This window comes from Cervus canadensis, chromosome 23 (assembly GCF_019320065.1).
Source record: "Cervus canadensis isolate Bull #8, Minnesota chromosome 23, ASM1932006v1, whole genome shotgun sequence".
Taxonomy (NCBI): Eukaryota; Metazoa; Chordata; class Mammalia; order Artiodactyla; family Cervidae; genus Cervus; species Cervus canadensis.
Genome location: NC_057408.1, coordinates 1,826,588 through 1,842,130, shown reverse-complemented (window position 1 = coordinate 1,842,130; position 15,543 = coordinate 1,826,588). Strand labels below are relative to the sequence as shown.

At 36.6% G+C, this 15,543-nt stretch overlaps 1 protein-coding gene and 1 non-coding gene across 4 annotated transcripts in view; one reads left to right on the top strand and one right to left on the bottom strand.

The window, feature by feature from the left end:
• C23H18orf25 (chromosome 23 C18orf25 homolog) overlaps window positions 1–15,543 on the bottom strand; it is an 84,559-nt gene that overhangs the window by 33,544 nt on the left and 35,472 nt on the right. For all 3 annotated transcript variants that reach the window (XM_043444465.1, XM_043444466.1, XM_043444464.1), the window contains exon 2: window positions 12,729–13,511. In XM_043444465.1, coding sequence (XP_043300400.1) covers window positions 12,729–13,443 — 715 coding nt within the window. In that variant the 5' untranslated portion in view covers window positions 13,444–13,511. The remainder of the gene's footprint in view (window positions 1–12,728; window positions 13,512–15,543) is intronic.
• Window positions 2,121–2,243, top strand: LOC122425921. The gene has a single exon (XR_006265070.1). It is a non-coding gene; the product is annotated as a small nucleolar RNA SNORA26 (small nucleolar RNA).

Sequence of the window (15,543 nt, the reverse complement as noted above, 5' to 3'; positions counted from 1 at the left end):
ATATATTCCCTATACTTAAAATTCTAGGAAAATTAAGCCAATTTAAGGTAAGTTAAAGGAAGACCAAGGTTCCCTGGTAGCTCAGCTGGTAAAGAATCCGCCTACAATCCAGGAGACTCCAATTTGATTCCTGGGAATCGAATTCCAGGGGAAGTTCCCCTGGAGAAGGGATAGGCTACCCATTCCGGTATTCATGGGCTTCCTTGGTGGCCCAGACAGCAAAGAATCCGCCTGCAATGCAGGAGACCTGGGTTCAATCCCTGGGTTGGTAAGATCCCCTGGAGGAGGGCATGGCAACCCACTGCAGTATTCTTGCCTGGAGAATCCCCGTGGACAGAGAAGTCTGGTGGGTCCATGGGGTTGCAAAGAGTTGGACAGGACTGAGTGACTAAGCACAGCACAAGGGATGACCACCAGGCACTTCTAAAATAATACCCATATAAAAATGCCACCACACAATCCAAAAATAATTTCCACTTCTTAGTATGTATTTAGACTATAATCTTAGGAATGCAGATTCTGCCTCTGTGAAGACAAATTCAATAATCCAAAACAGCAGTCAAGTTTTTAAAAAACTATTATAACTACTTCAAATACTTAATACTCCTTTGTCTGCAATACAATACGAAAACAAATTCTTCTGAAAGAAGAATTTTTAAACTGTGCAATCTGGAAAAAGCATAATTACTTTAAAGCACATTTCATTAAAAAAAAAAAAATACTGTTTTTCAAAACAATACTCCTTAAGACAGCAACACATTTTTAAGACACCATGACAAACTGAAAATCAGGGGAAAAACTATGTATGTTTCTGGTACAAAATTATTCTTAAGATTAAATTTTTCAAACTACAAAATATAAAATTTTGTTTTAGAATAAATTTTAATATTTTAGCATATATTCTATGAATTAAATCAGTACATTCTGGTATTCCTCTTCTTTCTATCAAAACCTCTCTTTCCATATCTTTATACAAATTCATGTAGAAACGGCTTCCTCAAATTTATTATGTTTGACACCTCAAATGTTTACAATATTTTTACCTTGAATATCAATTATTAAAACTTAAGCTTGATAATTCCACTCAACTGACATTTTTCTCTTTTAGGCAAAAATACCTGTAGATTTCCTACTCCATTATCTAATAACAAGAATCAGAACATATCCAGTCAATACTAAGAATATGTCTATGTTATTTTTTATGTTATTCTTAAAGGATTCATTCATGTTTTCTATTTTAAAAATAAAAAGCATTTCACTACATGCTTAATATATGAAACATTAAATCATGAAACAAAAAAGAAATCTGTTAAGCTCTTGAAGCAGTTATACATGCATAGAAAAGCAGTCATGTTAACATGCTGAAATTGACATTTTCTTATATCTAAAAATCCATGTCTAGTAAAATCTGTAATCCCAGGGAGAAGATAAATACAGAACAAACTTCCACGAAAACATCTTAATTTCAAATAATTATATATTAGTTAAAAACTTCTCACCCAAAACCAATATGCTCTTCTTATTGGCATAAAATAGGAAAGTTAAAAAAACATTAGCTGAAGTAGTTTGCAAGTGTTGTGCTATTATGTCAGAGAAAAACCTGTCAATTATAACTTTCCCAAAGTTAATTCCCAATTCTCATATACTAAGCTCTAAAAAGAAAATTTTTTTAAAAGTCATTTTTCACTTCAAAAAAGCAAAATAATGGGAATACATGTAAACCCATGGCTGATTCATATCAATGTATGACAAAACCCACTGGAAAAAAAAAAAATAATAAAAAAAAAAAATTAAAAAAAAAAAAAAAAAAAAAAAGCAAAATAAATTGATTCAATCTATTACAGTTAATTTACAAGGTGTAGATATTTGAATATAGAACTAAATAGAAAAAGTGATGACACTTTTTCAGAGTAGTTACTGGTAAATTACTAAAATAAAACAAAGGTCTTTATTGTTTATATAGCAGACCCTAAAGGTGGGCTCTCACCAGCTGCACAGTTGAAGAGAATCCACACAAAACTTAAAAACAGTCTGCGGTCCCACATCCACGAATATTATCAAGCACAGATTGTGCAGAACTACAGCTCATATTTAGTGCAAAAAATCTGCATATAAGACCTGTGCAGTTTTTAAGGCTGATGCAGTGCCTTAAGAGGCTAACACAGGAGGGTAAAGAAAGTCTCCATAAAACCCAGAGAAGAAATTTTAGAACTCCTCTCTGGATCCTGTCTGGAGTCACAACTGAACTGGAAAGAGAAAAAAAAAAAAAAAAAAAGACCTGTGCAGTTCAAACTCCTGTCATTCTAATGTCCAACTATATATGAAACTCCAAATATATCACCTATCTTTCTTCTTGCAAAACACACAATCAGATCTTTTTCAAAGCTGCAATTATATTAAATATTAAAATAACCTTACTCATATTGAGAAGTTAACATTTGAAGGGAAAAACTACCATATTTTTATTATAAGTAAATCCAGTAGGAAGCACAATTTAAAAAAAAAAAAAAAGCACAGGTAATGTTAGCAAAGTTATATACACTTACTGAAAATTTTCTTACTAATTTAGCTTTTTCTCACAATATTCCTACCAACCCAGAAAAGACAAAATACCACTATTTCTCAGTCCCAAGCCACACACTGAAAATCTATCATGTTGCAAAGCTAACAATGCTGCGCTATTTTCTCCCCTTTTACACACGCCATGGACTCTTTAACATACCATTTGTTTTCAGTCCAGGGACTGAAAACAAAATTAAATTGGTAGTACATTAGCCAATACATTTAGTCACTAGTAATTGAAAAGCCCATTCAATACACACCCTTAATAGAGTGACCATTTCATCTGTATCCTCTAGAGATTACCCTTTACATCAGAGTACCAATTTCACTGGATTCTGCCAGGTTACTGGCCTAGAGAGTTAAAGTTTAAAATAAAAACCCATCTATTTAACAATGGAAAAATACTGCTTTTCTCACACATAAACTCAAACTCCTGTCTAATCTGCATTCCCTACAGTATCTCACATAGCAGGTAGAGTATTAATTTGCTCAAAAAGTAATTCATTCTTCCTGTACACAAAGGCTATTTCATACAAGCCATTAAAGACTAGCAACAAAATCAGCTCATTAAATGACATATGAAAGAATGACATAAAAATGCTCATGCAATATTCACTCATGACCTCCAGAATGAGATTAATTACACCATTCCTCTTACAGGAATCATAAGCAAGTCAACACTATTGTAGAGATTAATGCTAAGAGACTCTAAGGAAAGTAACCACTTACCTATCTGGATTCACTAAGACTCCCTATTTTATATCTTACTGATATTTATGTTTTTGGCATGAAAAAAGCATAAAGATAAGGATCACTCCTATCATATAAATACGGTTCTATGTTCCAAGCACATGTAATAAAACTCTAACTAGAATTCATGAAACTTTGTTTTGAGTAACTAATTTTTTAAAAATCAACTTGTTTACTATTATAATTTTTAAAACATTACCAAAAGAAACTTAAAATGGGCAAAAGCATATTCTTTCCTACACAATTCAGAAGACAGTTAACACAATTAATTTTGTGATATATTCAAAGGTTGTTCTATAATATTCCCATTTTCAACAAAGTTAACTGGAAAACTGTAATGTCTGAGAATTCTAATGTGCTGTCAACATTCTGACAAGTCACAAAGGGCTGTTGCAGCAGTTCTTAGGAATCAAGCAACTGCAAACTAACTGGGTGATAGGGGAAATGCCTTGGCCAACTAGTTGCATTTTAAGTTCCCTGGGTTCCAGTAGCTGCTTGTTCTCTTCACCAGTGTCAAAGTGAGTTAGTTTTTTCATCCACATTCGGAACTTGTCTGCCTCTGCATCTTGGAATAAAACCTCATGGCCTCTTCTAAGACACTGCCTATAATGTTTCTAACACACAGCACCCCTGCCAAGTAATCCTAAAACTTCGCTGGGCGCTCCTTCAGATCCACCAGTATGACTAAAGTCAGCTTTAAAGGCAGTGAGGCCATTTGATAAAACGTCACTAAATCAGAAAATTATATTTTTATTAAGACATGCTTATTCAGGAAAATGACGTAAGCATTACCAAGAAGAGGCAAATAGATTCAGCAATGATAAGGAGCACTTAATTAACCAAACAAAAGTAATTCTGAGAAAAATAACATGACACTACCCTTTTTCATCAGAGAAGGCAATGGCACCCCACTCCAGTACTCTTGCCTGGAAAATCCCATGGACGGAGGAGCCTGGTAGGCTGCAGTCCATGGGGTCGAAAAGAGTCGGACACAACTGAGCGACTTCACTCTCACTTTTCACTTTCATGCACTGGAGAAGGAAATGGCAGCGCACTCCAGTGTTCTTGCCTGGAGAATCCCAGGGACCGAGTCGCACAGAGCCGGACACTGAAGTGACAGCAGCAGCAGCAGCAGTACCCGTTTTCATAGCTTCACTGAATCTGCCTAGGATTTTGTATCTTGTACTATACAACTAACTACTCAAGTTTGAGAAGTATCAGTAGCTTTCAAACTTGCTAAACATAAAGACCTGGAATGGTATAGCAAATACCAAAACACAGGCGGCTCCCAGGCATTAGGTTTGTTTTAAGCTCCCTAGGTGATTCTAGTGTACCACCCTGACTGAAAATCACTGTATCCCTGAATGTTTTCACACCATGACTTTAAAATTCTAAAAGTTGTTTTAACAGCTGACCCATATTACAGTATAAATAATTCTCAGTTAACTGATTTTCATCAAATACTCTTTAAGTTAAAAAAACTGTTTTCCTTATGGAAAAACCACATAAAGGATATGCAAAATCCATGTATACTGCTGTGTAGTATTTTTTATAAACCCTGGTTTGTGCAAGGTACTAAAACATATATCTCAAAAAAAAAGTTTTGCGGTTAAGTTTTGGATTACAAATCATATCCTCCTCTTCTGGAGAGCACATTAGTGGCTCTGAGTTGTCCTGCAGTAGACAAATCTGTTTCCACATGATCCAGCACTTTCCAAATGTGTGAACAGTGTACACCTATTAATACCAAGTAAAACAGTGGTTTCAGAGGATTCCAGTTTTAGGATAGCTCTTCTATATACAGTGTTTTATCCTTGTACTAGGTCAGATTAGTTTTGGCTTGGATCCCAAATACTTTGGGTTTCTAATAAAACTATCTATACTGATCTCTTCTTTTCTTCAGGTAACTATTAAAAATGTTACCTCCTCAGATCACTCTTGCCTATGCTACCTAAAATAGCTATTCTACCCCATCTCTAGTTCATTTTTATCTGAACTCTTATACCTTGCTTTATTATTATCCATAATGTATATTCCTACTTGAGAGCATATAATGAATTCATTTATTATCTGTCTCCTCAAAAAAAGAGTGTGTTTCTTGAGGGCAGACATGTTTCATTCACTGTTGCATTCCCAATGCCGCATAGCAGGTGTCCAAAATTTACTGAATGAATGAATGATGGCATCAATCAATCTTGGCCTTATACCATCTACCTATACCAAGTCTTTATAAAGAACTGCCCCCATGAACTGCTCTACTGCATTTATCCCAAAGTATTTCTGAAAACAAAGTTCACTTTATCTCATAGTGGCTTTGTATGAATAGGCAAAAGAAGCTTCCCAGGTCTCAGTCTCAAGAAGTGCAGTGCTTCTCCTACATAAAGAGAACAGCTTACATCATGCCACCCCACCTCTTTTCAATGCCTAAAAGGCTACGGGACAAATTTTGAGCCCAATTCTACCCAGCAAATAAAACCTTCATGAAGTTTATTGTTACCAACTTTCCCTCTAACTTCATTTTATTCCTCCACCCCCATTACTCCATTCCACCCCCTCTCTACACATTAAAAAAAAAAAAAGGCAAAAAAACCCCATGATTTATAAAAGTAAACTTCTTCAAGAAGGACATACCTTTCCCCAAAGTATAACATATTTAGCTTATGGAGACACTAAAAGGAATTCAAAGTATATTAAACTTTCTTTAAATAGTTTATCCCCATTATAAGTGCTGGGTAAACCTTAGTGTATAGGACAGGAGTTTATACGGCTACTTTGATATTTCAGATTCTGGTGCCGCTTATTTTTCAGTATTTAAAAGCTGAATTCAACAAAGTGGTGTGAGAACACTTGTGCTAAAGACAGTGAGATAAGTGCAGCCTTATAAAGATGACTACCAGCAAAAAACACTAAAAGCAAGACATTTTAAAGTCTAAAGAGAAGACGCAATTACACATGTCAAAATAAACAGGATGTACAAACCAAGTATGAACCCTAGTGTATAAACTATGGACTCTGAGTGATGACGTGTCAATCTAGGTACAAACATTCCGCTCTGTGCAGGCGTTGGTAGTGGAGGAGGCTGTACACATGTGAGAAGAGGAATAAATGGGGAATCTCTGTACCTTCCATTTTCTTTTGCTGTGAACCTACAATTGCTCTGAAAAATACATCTAAAAAGAAAGCCAACCAGGGACCATATTCTCATCTTAAACACACATATGTCCCTTTAACACTAAAATATATCCTACTTTGAGGAAGACCTATCAAAAGCAAAGTTTATGCTTTTACATACATGAAGGTTTTAAGGGCACTCACTTAAGGAAATAAATTAGGAGAAACAGGCCAAAAATAATACCTTGGTACTTTAACACTGGAGATTGTCAAAGAATACCCACCAGTAACATTTCAAAGCTTCTAAATTTAAGGTAACATTATCTGGACACTGCAGTTATTGAGGAAATCACATTTAAACAATGCATGCTTTTAATATAATCACTTAAATGGAGAAAAATTTATAATTGTTTATGTTAATTAATAAAGACTGTGTTGTGGTTTTTATAATTAACAACATTTTAAAAAACAAGACTCGGGAGGGGGGATCGGGATGGGGAATACGTGTAAATCTATGGCTGACTCATATCAATGTATGACAAAACCCACTGAAATGTTGTGAAGTAATTAGCCTCCAACTAATAAAAAAATAAAAAAATAAAAAAAAATAAAATAAAATAAAAAACAAGACTCTACTGTTCAGAACTTAACTGAAGCAGACTACAATGACCTTCAGCTATGGGAGACTTCACACATCACTGCTTAACTGAGCAGTTCTCAGCTTGGCTGCCCAATGTCACCACCAGGGAGCTTAAAAATGCTGGTACCTTTATGCTAAGTGAAGTAAGTCAGAGAAAGACAAATATTGTATGATTTCACTTGAACGTGGAATCTTAAGAAAACCAAACTATAAAAGCACAGAGTAGTTTGGTGGAGAGTACAGAGTGCAGCAAGAATGAGTGAAGGTGATCAAAGGGGACGAACTCCCAGTTGTATAAGAAGAATAAGTTCTAGGGATTTAATACACCATAGTGACTACAGTTAACAATACTGCATCACATATTTGAAAGGAAGACAACTACAACTTCCTAATACATAAATCATAAGTATGCAAAGTAAGAGGTGTGTTAGCTAACCTTGTGCTAATAAATTTCACAATATATACATTTAGGAGAAGGGAACGCCAGAGAATGATATGGTTGGATGGCATCACTGACTCAATGGATGTGAATCTGAGCAAGCTTGGGGAGTTGGTGATGGACAAGGAAGCCTGGCGTGCTGCAGTCCATGGGGTCACAAAGAGTCGGACACGACTAAGAGACTGAACTGAACTGACATTTATTAAATCAATACCTTTTATACCTTAAATTTACAAAATGTTATATGTCAATTATGTTTCCAAAACGCTGAGACGAAAATGCTGATGCCTGGGTCAGATCCAGAGATTCTGATTTAACAAGTCTGGAATGGAGCGCAGGCATCATCAAGTTTTAAGTGGTTCCCACCCAAGTGATTCTAACATACAGCCAGAATGAAAACTGCACAGATACTACGATCTTTGTTTGCATTTACTATCACTGCTCTCAGGCAGTTTTCACCTGACTACACAGTCTTGGTATTTTGTTATCAGTGTATTTAATGAGTCTCCTAAACAGCTGCCAAAATACAATCAGATTTTAAATTGTGGACATGGGGCTTTCAGTCATCTCATATTCAATATAGGAAAAAGGTTACGGGATTCCCAACCTGGGTTTGGGGTCTCATCTTCCACTGTGAGTCACTACAGCTTAAATTAATAATAAAATTTTTCAAGTAATTCAACCCTCAGTAGGTTACAAACCCTCACAAATCAATTTTAAACAAAAGTGGAGCAAGAGGAAAATATGCAAAGAACATGAATAGATTGTTTACCAAAAGAATACAGATGGTCAGTATGATTTTTCAACTTCATTAGTGAGGCAAAGAAATACAAATTAATGCCAAAATACAATTCTTCCATCAAACCAGCAACATTTTCATAAACACTCAAAAGAGAGAATATAATGCAACCAACAGTTAAGCTCCTGGATGAAATAAACTCAATAAAGTCTTAAAGAGTAGTTTGGCAGTATGTGTTGAGAGACTTAAAAAGTGTTCATACCCTTCTTCATAATAGCAAAAGCTAAAAACAGCCCAAAGGGCCAACATTAGGGAAGTTATTTTATAGTTAGTTAAATTATTCAAAATCCACACATGGTTTTAGGGAGACTACTGTGTTTTGGTTAAACGCTCAAAATGCAATGTTAGAGGGAAATAAAAGTATACATAGTATGATCAATTCTGTTATATATTATAGAAGGCAATATTCTTTTTTTTTTTTTAAATATTTTTATTTATTTATTTGGCAGTGCCAGGTCTTAGCTATGGCATGTGGGATCTAGTTCCCTGACCAGGGATCGAACCCAGGCCCTATGCATTGGGAGCATGGAGTCCTAGCCACTGGACCACCAGGGAAGTCCCAGAAGGCAATATTCTTAAATGTTAACAGAAATAGGATTTTAATCTTAGACTTCACATTTTTCTATTTTCAAATTTTTCTATGAAGGATTTACTACTTATTTTCATTTCTAAGAGTTAAATGATCAGGCACAATAAGTCTCTACAAAGGAAAACCTGTAAGGTAAAATGATAACTAATCATGAGGAATTTCACTGTATAAATAATTGTGGTGAGCTATGAATGCTGAGATCCTAGCTTCAGGAGGGCTGAGCTGCTCCAGCCTGACCACAAAGGATTAAGGACTCAGATGATCTTCGGTGTCCTCTACAGCCTGACATTCTCCAAAATAGACCAATTAGATTTTCTAAATGCAAACCAACTGACCCTTACCTACCAAGATGGATACTACTTTTGAACCTCAGTCTGAGTGGTCACTTACATGGTGCACTACTAAACTACACAAGGTAAGATGAAGCTAAGGCTTCCCAGGTGGTGCAGTGGTATAAAATCTGCCTGACAACGTAGGAGACACAGAAGACATGGGTTCCTTCCCCGGGTTGGGAAGATCCCCTGGAGCAGGAAATGGCAACCCACTCCAGTATTCTTGCCTGGAAAACTCCATGGACAGAAGAGTCTGGTGGGCTACAGTCCATGGGGTCGCAAAGAGTCAGACACAAGGGACCAACTGAGCACACCCACACAAGATGAAGCTACCGTGAGGTTTATTATATACTAAATATTCATGAAAAACATGTCACTGGAAAAACTTTTCTCTGCAGCCCACCCTCAATGATGCACGTAAGCTGCTCTGTTCAGAGAATTTTTGAATTGAAGTCTGATGTCCATTATTCACATTCACTAAAATAAAAAGTCCCTGGGGGACTTCCATGGCCATCCAGTGGTTAGGACTCCATGCTTTCAATGCCAAGGGCTTTCGTTCAATCTCTGATCAAGGAACTAAGATCCCATAAGCCATGTGGCAAAGCCAAAACAAAACAAAAAACAAAAATTCCCTGCAAGAGCAGACTTTATATATCTACTTTCAAAGTGATTTTACAGAAAAACTGACATCTCTCACAACCCGTGAAGAAATAATGCTCCAATAATAAAACTGCAAAGAATGATTAATAATATAAAGATCACCTATAAATGAGATACTCAATAAAAACCTTGAATACTCAAAACCACCACACTATTTTCACATTAATATCCACTACAAAATACTTTATTTTTGCTCATCTCTAAGTCCCCCAGATGAAAGAACTGCCAGAATTATCTTGATATGATACTTCCAGATTCTTAAAAGAGAAATATATCAATAGTTTCGAAAACTTCAAGGAGAGAATTGACCTAGTGTGGATACTAAGCTGCCTATCAGCTAAATGCTAACTAAGACAACAAAACCACTCTGTAAACATATGTGGTCCAAATATCAAACTCAATTATTATGCATCACCAGGCACTATACAAGTCTGCAACATTATTTTTACTCTTTAAAAGAAAATGCATTAATTGCTAAATTGTTTGGCATAAGTCAACATTTAGCATAATTCCTTCAGTGTTTAAACTGCTGCCAAATAAAAGTTTATAAAGCACTTCTGAACTACTAAAATTATTTGCAACTTAATGAAAGCATAAAGCAAGAATATCAGTTTTTATTCTCCCTCTTGGTTTCCATTCTGTATAAATCGCTGCATTCAAATTCCAAATCCCAAGAGTTTCGTTGTTAGACATATCCAGTTTAAGTTCACCTGAATGTCCACAGTGTTTCACTCAACTTTCAAGTCAGTTCACAATTTATCCTATCTTTACAATCCATGTAACTTTTCAACAACTGCCTTACTATTAGGGCAGAGTGTATCCCTCCTACCCCGAAGTTATAATATGACTCAAGAAAATGAGGTACACATAATTATGACAACAGAAAAGGCCAATGTCAAAATTTTTCAGGGATAACAATGTGGATAGTTGAAATGAACTTCCTAATATTTAAACTGTTCTATCTTTGTTGCTTTGCATAATTCTAGGAAAGACCATTCATAGCTGCTTATACGTACAGCATCTTCAGAAACTGCAGCGTACAGCACAGATAGTCATATATAGTGGCCCTGCACCTTAGCTACCATTTGGTTCTCCATGATTACTCTACATATTTTGAAAACTCTGCGTATTTTCAAAACAGAAACTAAATTATAGATTCAGATAATTTACTTTGGTGTTTTGGTTGGTATATAATTCAGAATAGACAAGAAATAGATGACTGACATTTTAGAAGTTTTAGTTACTGGTCAAGGTGGTCAGTTAGCAGAGGGGTTTGGAAAACATGAACAAAGCACACCTAACCTATACAAGCCAAACAGGGAGAGCGCCCCTGGAGGCATCTCTCATGCCGCCTCTACAGTGGGGTCTATCTTCACAGAGAACTTTTGTTCACCCACCTTCTCCGTTTCCATAAAAAGACAAAGAAGCATTGGGCAGTTACATAAAAATCTGTTTAGTGAGTGGAATTAAGCACTGTATCAAGAGATCCATTATGATCATGAGTAGTAGATTAGTACAGGACCTAAGAATGCATAAACAATTGTATGGTTGTTAATAGATTTTCCTTAAAACACTAAATATAAAACTTAAATATACCTGCCTTAAAACAACCCCAATGTCTGCTTCTCTCATGCAGTCAACTGATGGGCTTCATTAAACCCTCTCTCCCAGTAATTATAACACAGGAAACTACCAAAGGTATTCAATACATATTAAAACAGTAAGCATGTCCAACAATTGTTAGGAAAACATTTAATATACTATATGAATGATACTTTTATTGTAAGTTGAACATCTATAAAATCATTCTTGTTACTGAGTTTCTGTAAGTTTGGTTAGTTATAGGTTTACTTAACCAATATGATTTTTCTTGAAATATTCTTCATATATCAGCAATATGCTGATTCACAGAATCAGAAACCTTTCAAAAAACTAGGAGAAAAAAAGTCACCCATAAAACTTTGAAAACCAAAACTTCCCCCCTTTACCATAGCAACAAATAACCCTGTCATGATCTATTAAATGCTAACTACTTTACAGAATGTTCCTCATCAAAAGTCTCTTCAACAATGAGAATTCACCCAATTAAGGACTGTTCATATTTCATTTTTCTTGCACTAGGAAATCTCAAGACTGCCTTCATAGTACACAGTATCAGAAGAAGTAATATAGAGAAAGCAGATTATGTCAAACATGTAATAAATTACAGACTCATATCAATGAGAGCTGGAACAGTGGATTTCTACTGAACTTTTTAAACTTGGGGGTGTTAAGGGGGAAATTTTGCAAAAAACATTCTTTTCAAATGCAAGTGACAACGAGCTAACCATGCACTGAATGAGGGAGAAGGGGAATACATAAAACTACTGTTTTAGCAGGAACAGTTATTAGAAACCTTTAACAAAAAATAGAACATGTTATTTCAGACACCATCAGCTTGAGTGCAGTGGCTATATAATAAAGCAAGGTGCCTATTCCTGAGGAATACGTACTTGGTAATAACACTGAACAGTGAGAATTAGACCTAAGCAGTGCTAGAAAGGCAATGATGGGAGTTCAGGTAATGGGTTACAGAGAAAAAGACTTGTGAGAAATTCCATTCTTTAAAAATAATCTTGTCCCTATCATTAATTTTTTTTTTTTTTTCTGGGCTGATGTGCTAAGTGCACTAGAAACCTCAAAACAGATTTTTAAATTGGCATGTCTTGTTAATACACTGCAGTCTTCAAATTTACATAGAGCTGCAGGTCTCCTGGATTTTTTTCAAGTGTCACTCATCTAACTGAGCCCGAGAGCTGAGAAATGCCATCAGGTGCTCTACAGTCAGTTTAAAAAACATCCTCTACCTGGTATCTCTGCAGTGATTGTCTTGCTGCTCCCTGAAACCTCTTCATCATCATCTGATGAGCTCGTGCTTGAGTCACAAGTCAGGTCACTATCACTGGTACTACTGTCCTGCAACAGGTTATATTTCTTCCGTGCAGCAGCCTCCCGCTTCTGCCTCAGTAGCCTGATTCTCTCCTTGTGCTTTTGGCTCCGATGACCTTTAACCTTGGCAACTCGGCCATTCTGTTTATCACTGGATTGCCGGTTTTTCTTGGCAGCCATGGTGGATGTTTCACTTTCAGATCGTGACCGGCGAGACTTACGCCCAACTGTGGCACCAGACACTCCGGAAGGGTCTCCTTCTACCGCTGTTTCCGCCTGGGAGGGTTCATTCTCCTCTGCAGAAGACAATGTATCTGAATCGGCCAGGTGACCACTAGAGGAAGGGGAAAGCATGCAGTGGTTAGAGGAGTCACTCTCATAAACTCGGCCAGTTGTCGGCTTGTCACTCTCTGTGGATGCTAACTGAGACTCAGAAGAGTCCCTTCTCAGTTCCATCAACAAGCAGGGCATTGAAGAAAGAACTGTAGAATCCACCACACCATCTTTTGGAACTTGAGATTCCAGTTCCACAGATCCATCTTCCTCCTTAGCTGTCTCTTGTTCAGATGTTTTTGGTGGCACTTCAGACTCAATGAGTTCTTCAACTTTTCCCACTGCCTCCTCCATCTTCATTTCAGATTTTCAAGTTAATTCATGGAGCAGTCTAGGAAACTATGTCAAAGATGTAACAGGAAACCAACCTGTATAAAAACACACAAAAATCAATAAACAGAAATAGCAGATCATTGAATCAACACAACATCCTACCTTTCTAAGTGGATACTAAAAGTAGTCATCATGTGGGCCTTTAAAATATATCTATCAAAATATATATATATCTCTCTATTAATTGCTTGAACAAGTCAAATTCAAAGGACTTAATGCAATCAAATACTGGCATACATGGCTACTAAAAATGGCAAAATATTAATCTTCTATTACTCAATTTGCAAGGCCAGCAAGCAACCAAACAAGTATTCTCAACTTTAAAACTTTATTTAAAGTGTTCGAAAAAAGGATCCTCAAAACTCTGATATAGGTAGCACACATTTTTAACTCTAATATAAATGAAAAAGAATGCTTCAAAAAATTGATCTAGAACAAGTTAACTGGAATGATTACTTTTATGTTCAAATCTTCAAAGAAAAAAAACCAAGGGAGCGAGCTACAGAGGAGTGACATCAAATGCACACCTTCCTTAAAGGGAAAAAACCCATCAATTACGTACATTTGACAAGTGAACAACAAAAGTAATTATGTGATCAAAGCTGTCTGCCATTTTGCTCAATAGGAGCTGCTCTAGACAGGCATTAAGCCGAAAAACCTGAATCTGTTGTTTCATCAGTTCTTCCTAGTTTCCGTAAACCTCTCATCATGCTAAATATGAGTCTAGTGTTTAAACCTATGTTTTGTTTCATAAACAATAGCCACTAAATACAGATAAACTACTTTGTGAACCCAGAAAACCTAATACTCTCTCTTTTAAGAATGACTTAAAGGGTTTAAAAGAAAACACCCTACACATGTATTATCCACCTCCAATGCTAACTTTAGAACCTAATATCTTTCCCCCACTGTGTATGCTACAACTCCACTTACTCATAAGAGAAACAGGACATAATCTTTAACCACAAGAGTTGTGACCTATACAGCACAATGTTCATTAACTGGTAGTTTTTAAGAGGATCCTAACAATGTGCAAGGCAAGTAAGTATGTCACCTTGAACAACTGATGTTAAAGAAGGCAATTATCATAATGTCCCACAAGTCACAGACAGACACAAACATTAAGCTACATGGTGTTAGTAAAGGTACAATAAGACATCTCCATTACATCATTCCGTCAAGTTACTTGATAGTTCACCATGTGGTAGATAGCAATTGGAAGATAACTGAAAAATCCCTCCATTGGTCTAACATGACAAGTCTACTTTTTGCTTACTATAAACATATAAACATGAATGTTTTACATATCTGTTATTTTTCTCCCCGCTTAGGTCCTGTTCTTAGCTGCTGACAAAACAGGCATTCTGTGGCTTCCCTGGTACAGAATCCACATACCAACACAGGAGACACGGGTTCGATTTCTGATCCAGGAAGATCCCACGTGCCACGGAGCAACCAAGCCTGAAGCACAACTATTGAGCCTGGGCTCCAGAGCCCAGGAGCCGCAACGACTGAGCCCTCGTGCCACAACTTCTGGAATCCACAGGCCCTAGAGCCCATGCTCTGCAACAAGAGAAGCCACAGCGATAAGAAGCCCGCGCGCTGCAACTAGAGGAGCCCCAGCTCACCACAACTAGAGAAAGCCTGAGCAGCAACAAAGAGCCAGCACAGCCAAGGAAATAAATAAACCGGGCATTCTGACGAAGTTTCCCTAACACATTCGTGAAAATCAGAACATTCATGACCACTGGAAACATTTATAAATTAAAAATCCCATGGGGCTTCCCTGGCAGTCAGCAGTTAAGACTCCACACACTGCAGGGGGCCCGGGTTCAATCCCTAGTCGGGGAACCAAGATCCCACATGACACAGCCCAAAAAAAAGTGTATTGTATCATTATTAATTTTTGAGCTAAAAGAAAAATAGCATAAAGGTCATTGCAAACACCACTCCAAAAGGAATGTAACACCACTGAAAGCCAACAGAGGGAGTAAAAGTTCAATCAACAAACTGCCAGTGTCTGAAATGAAGCATGCTGACAGAAAAGAGAAAAAAAAACAAGAAATA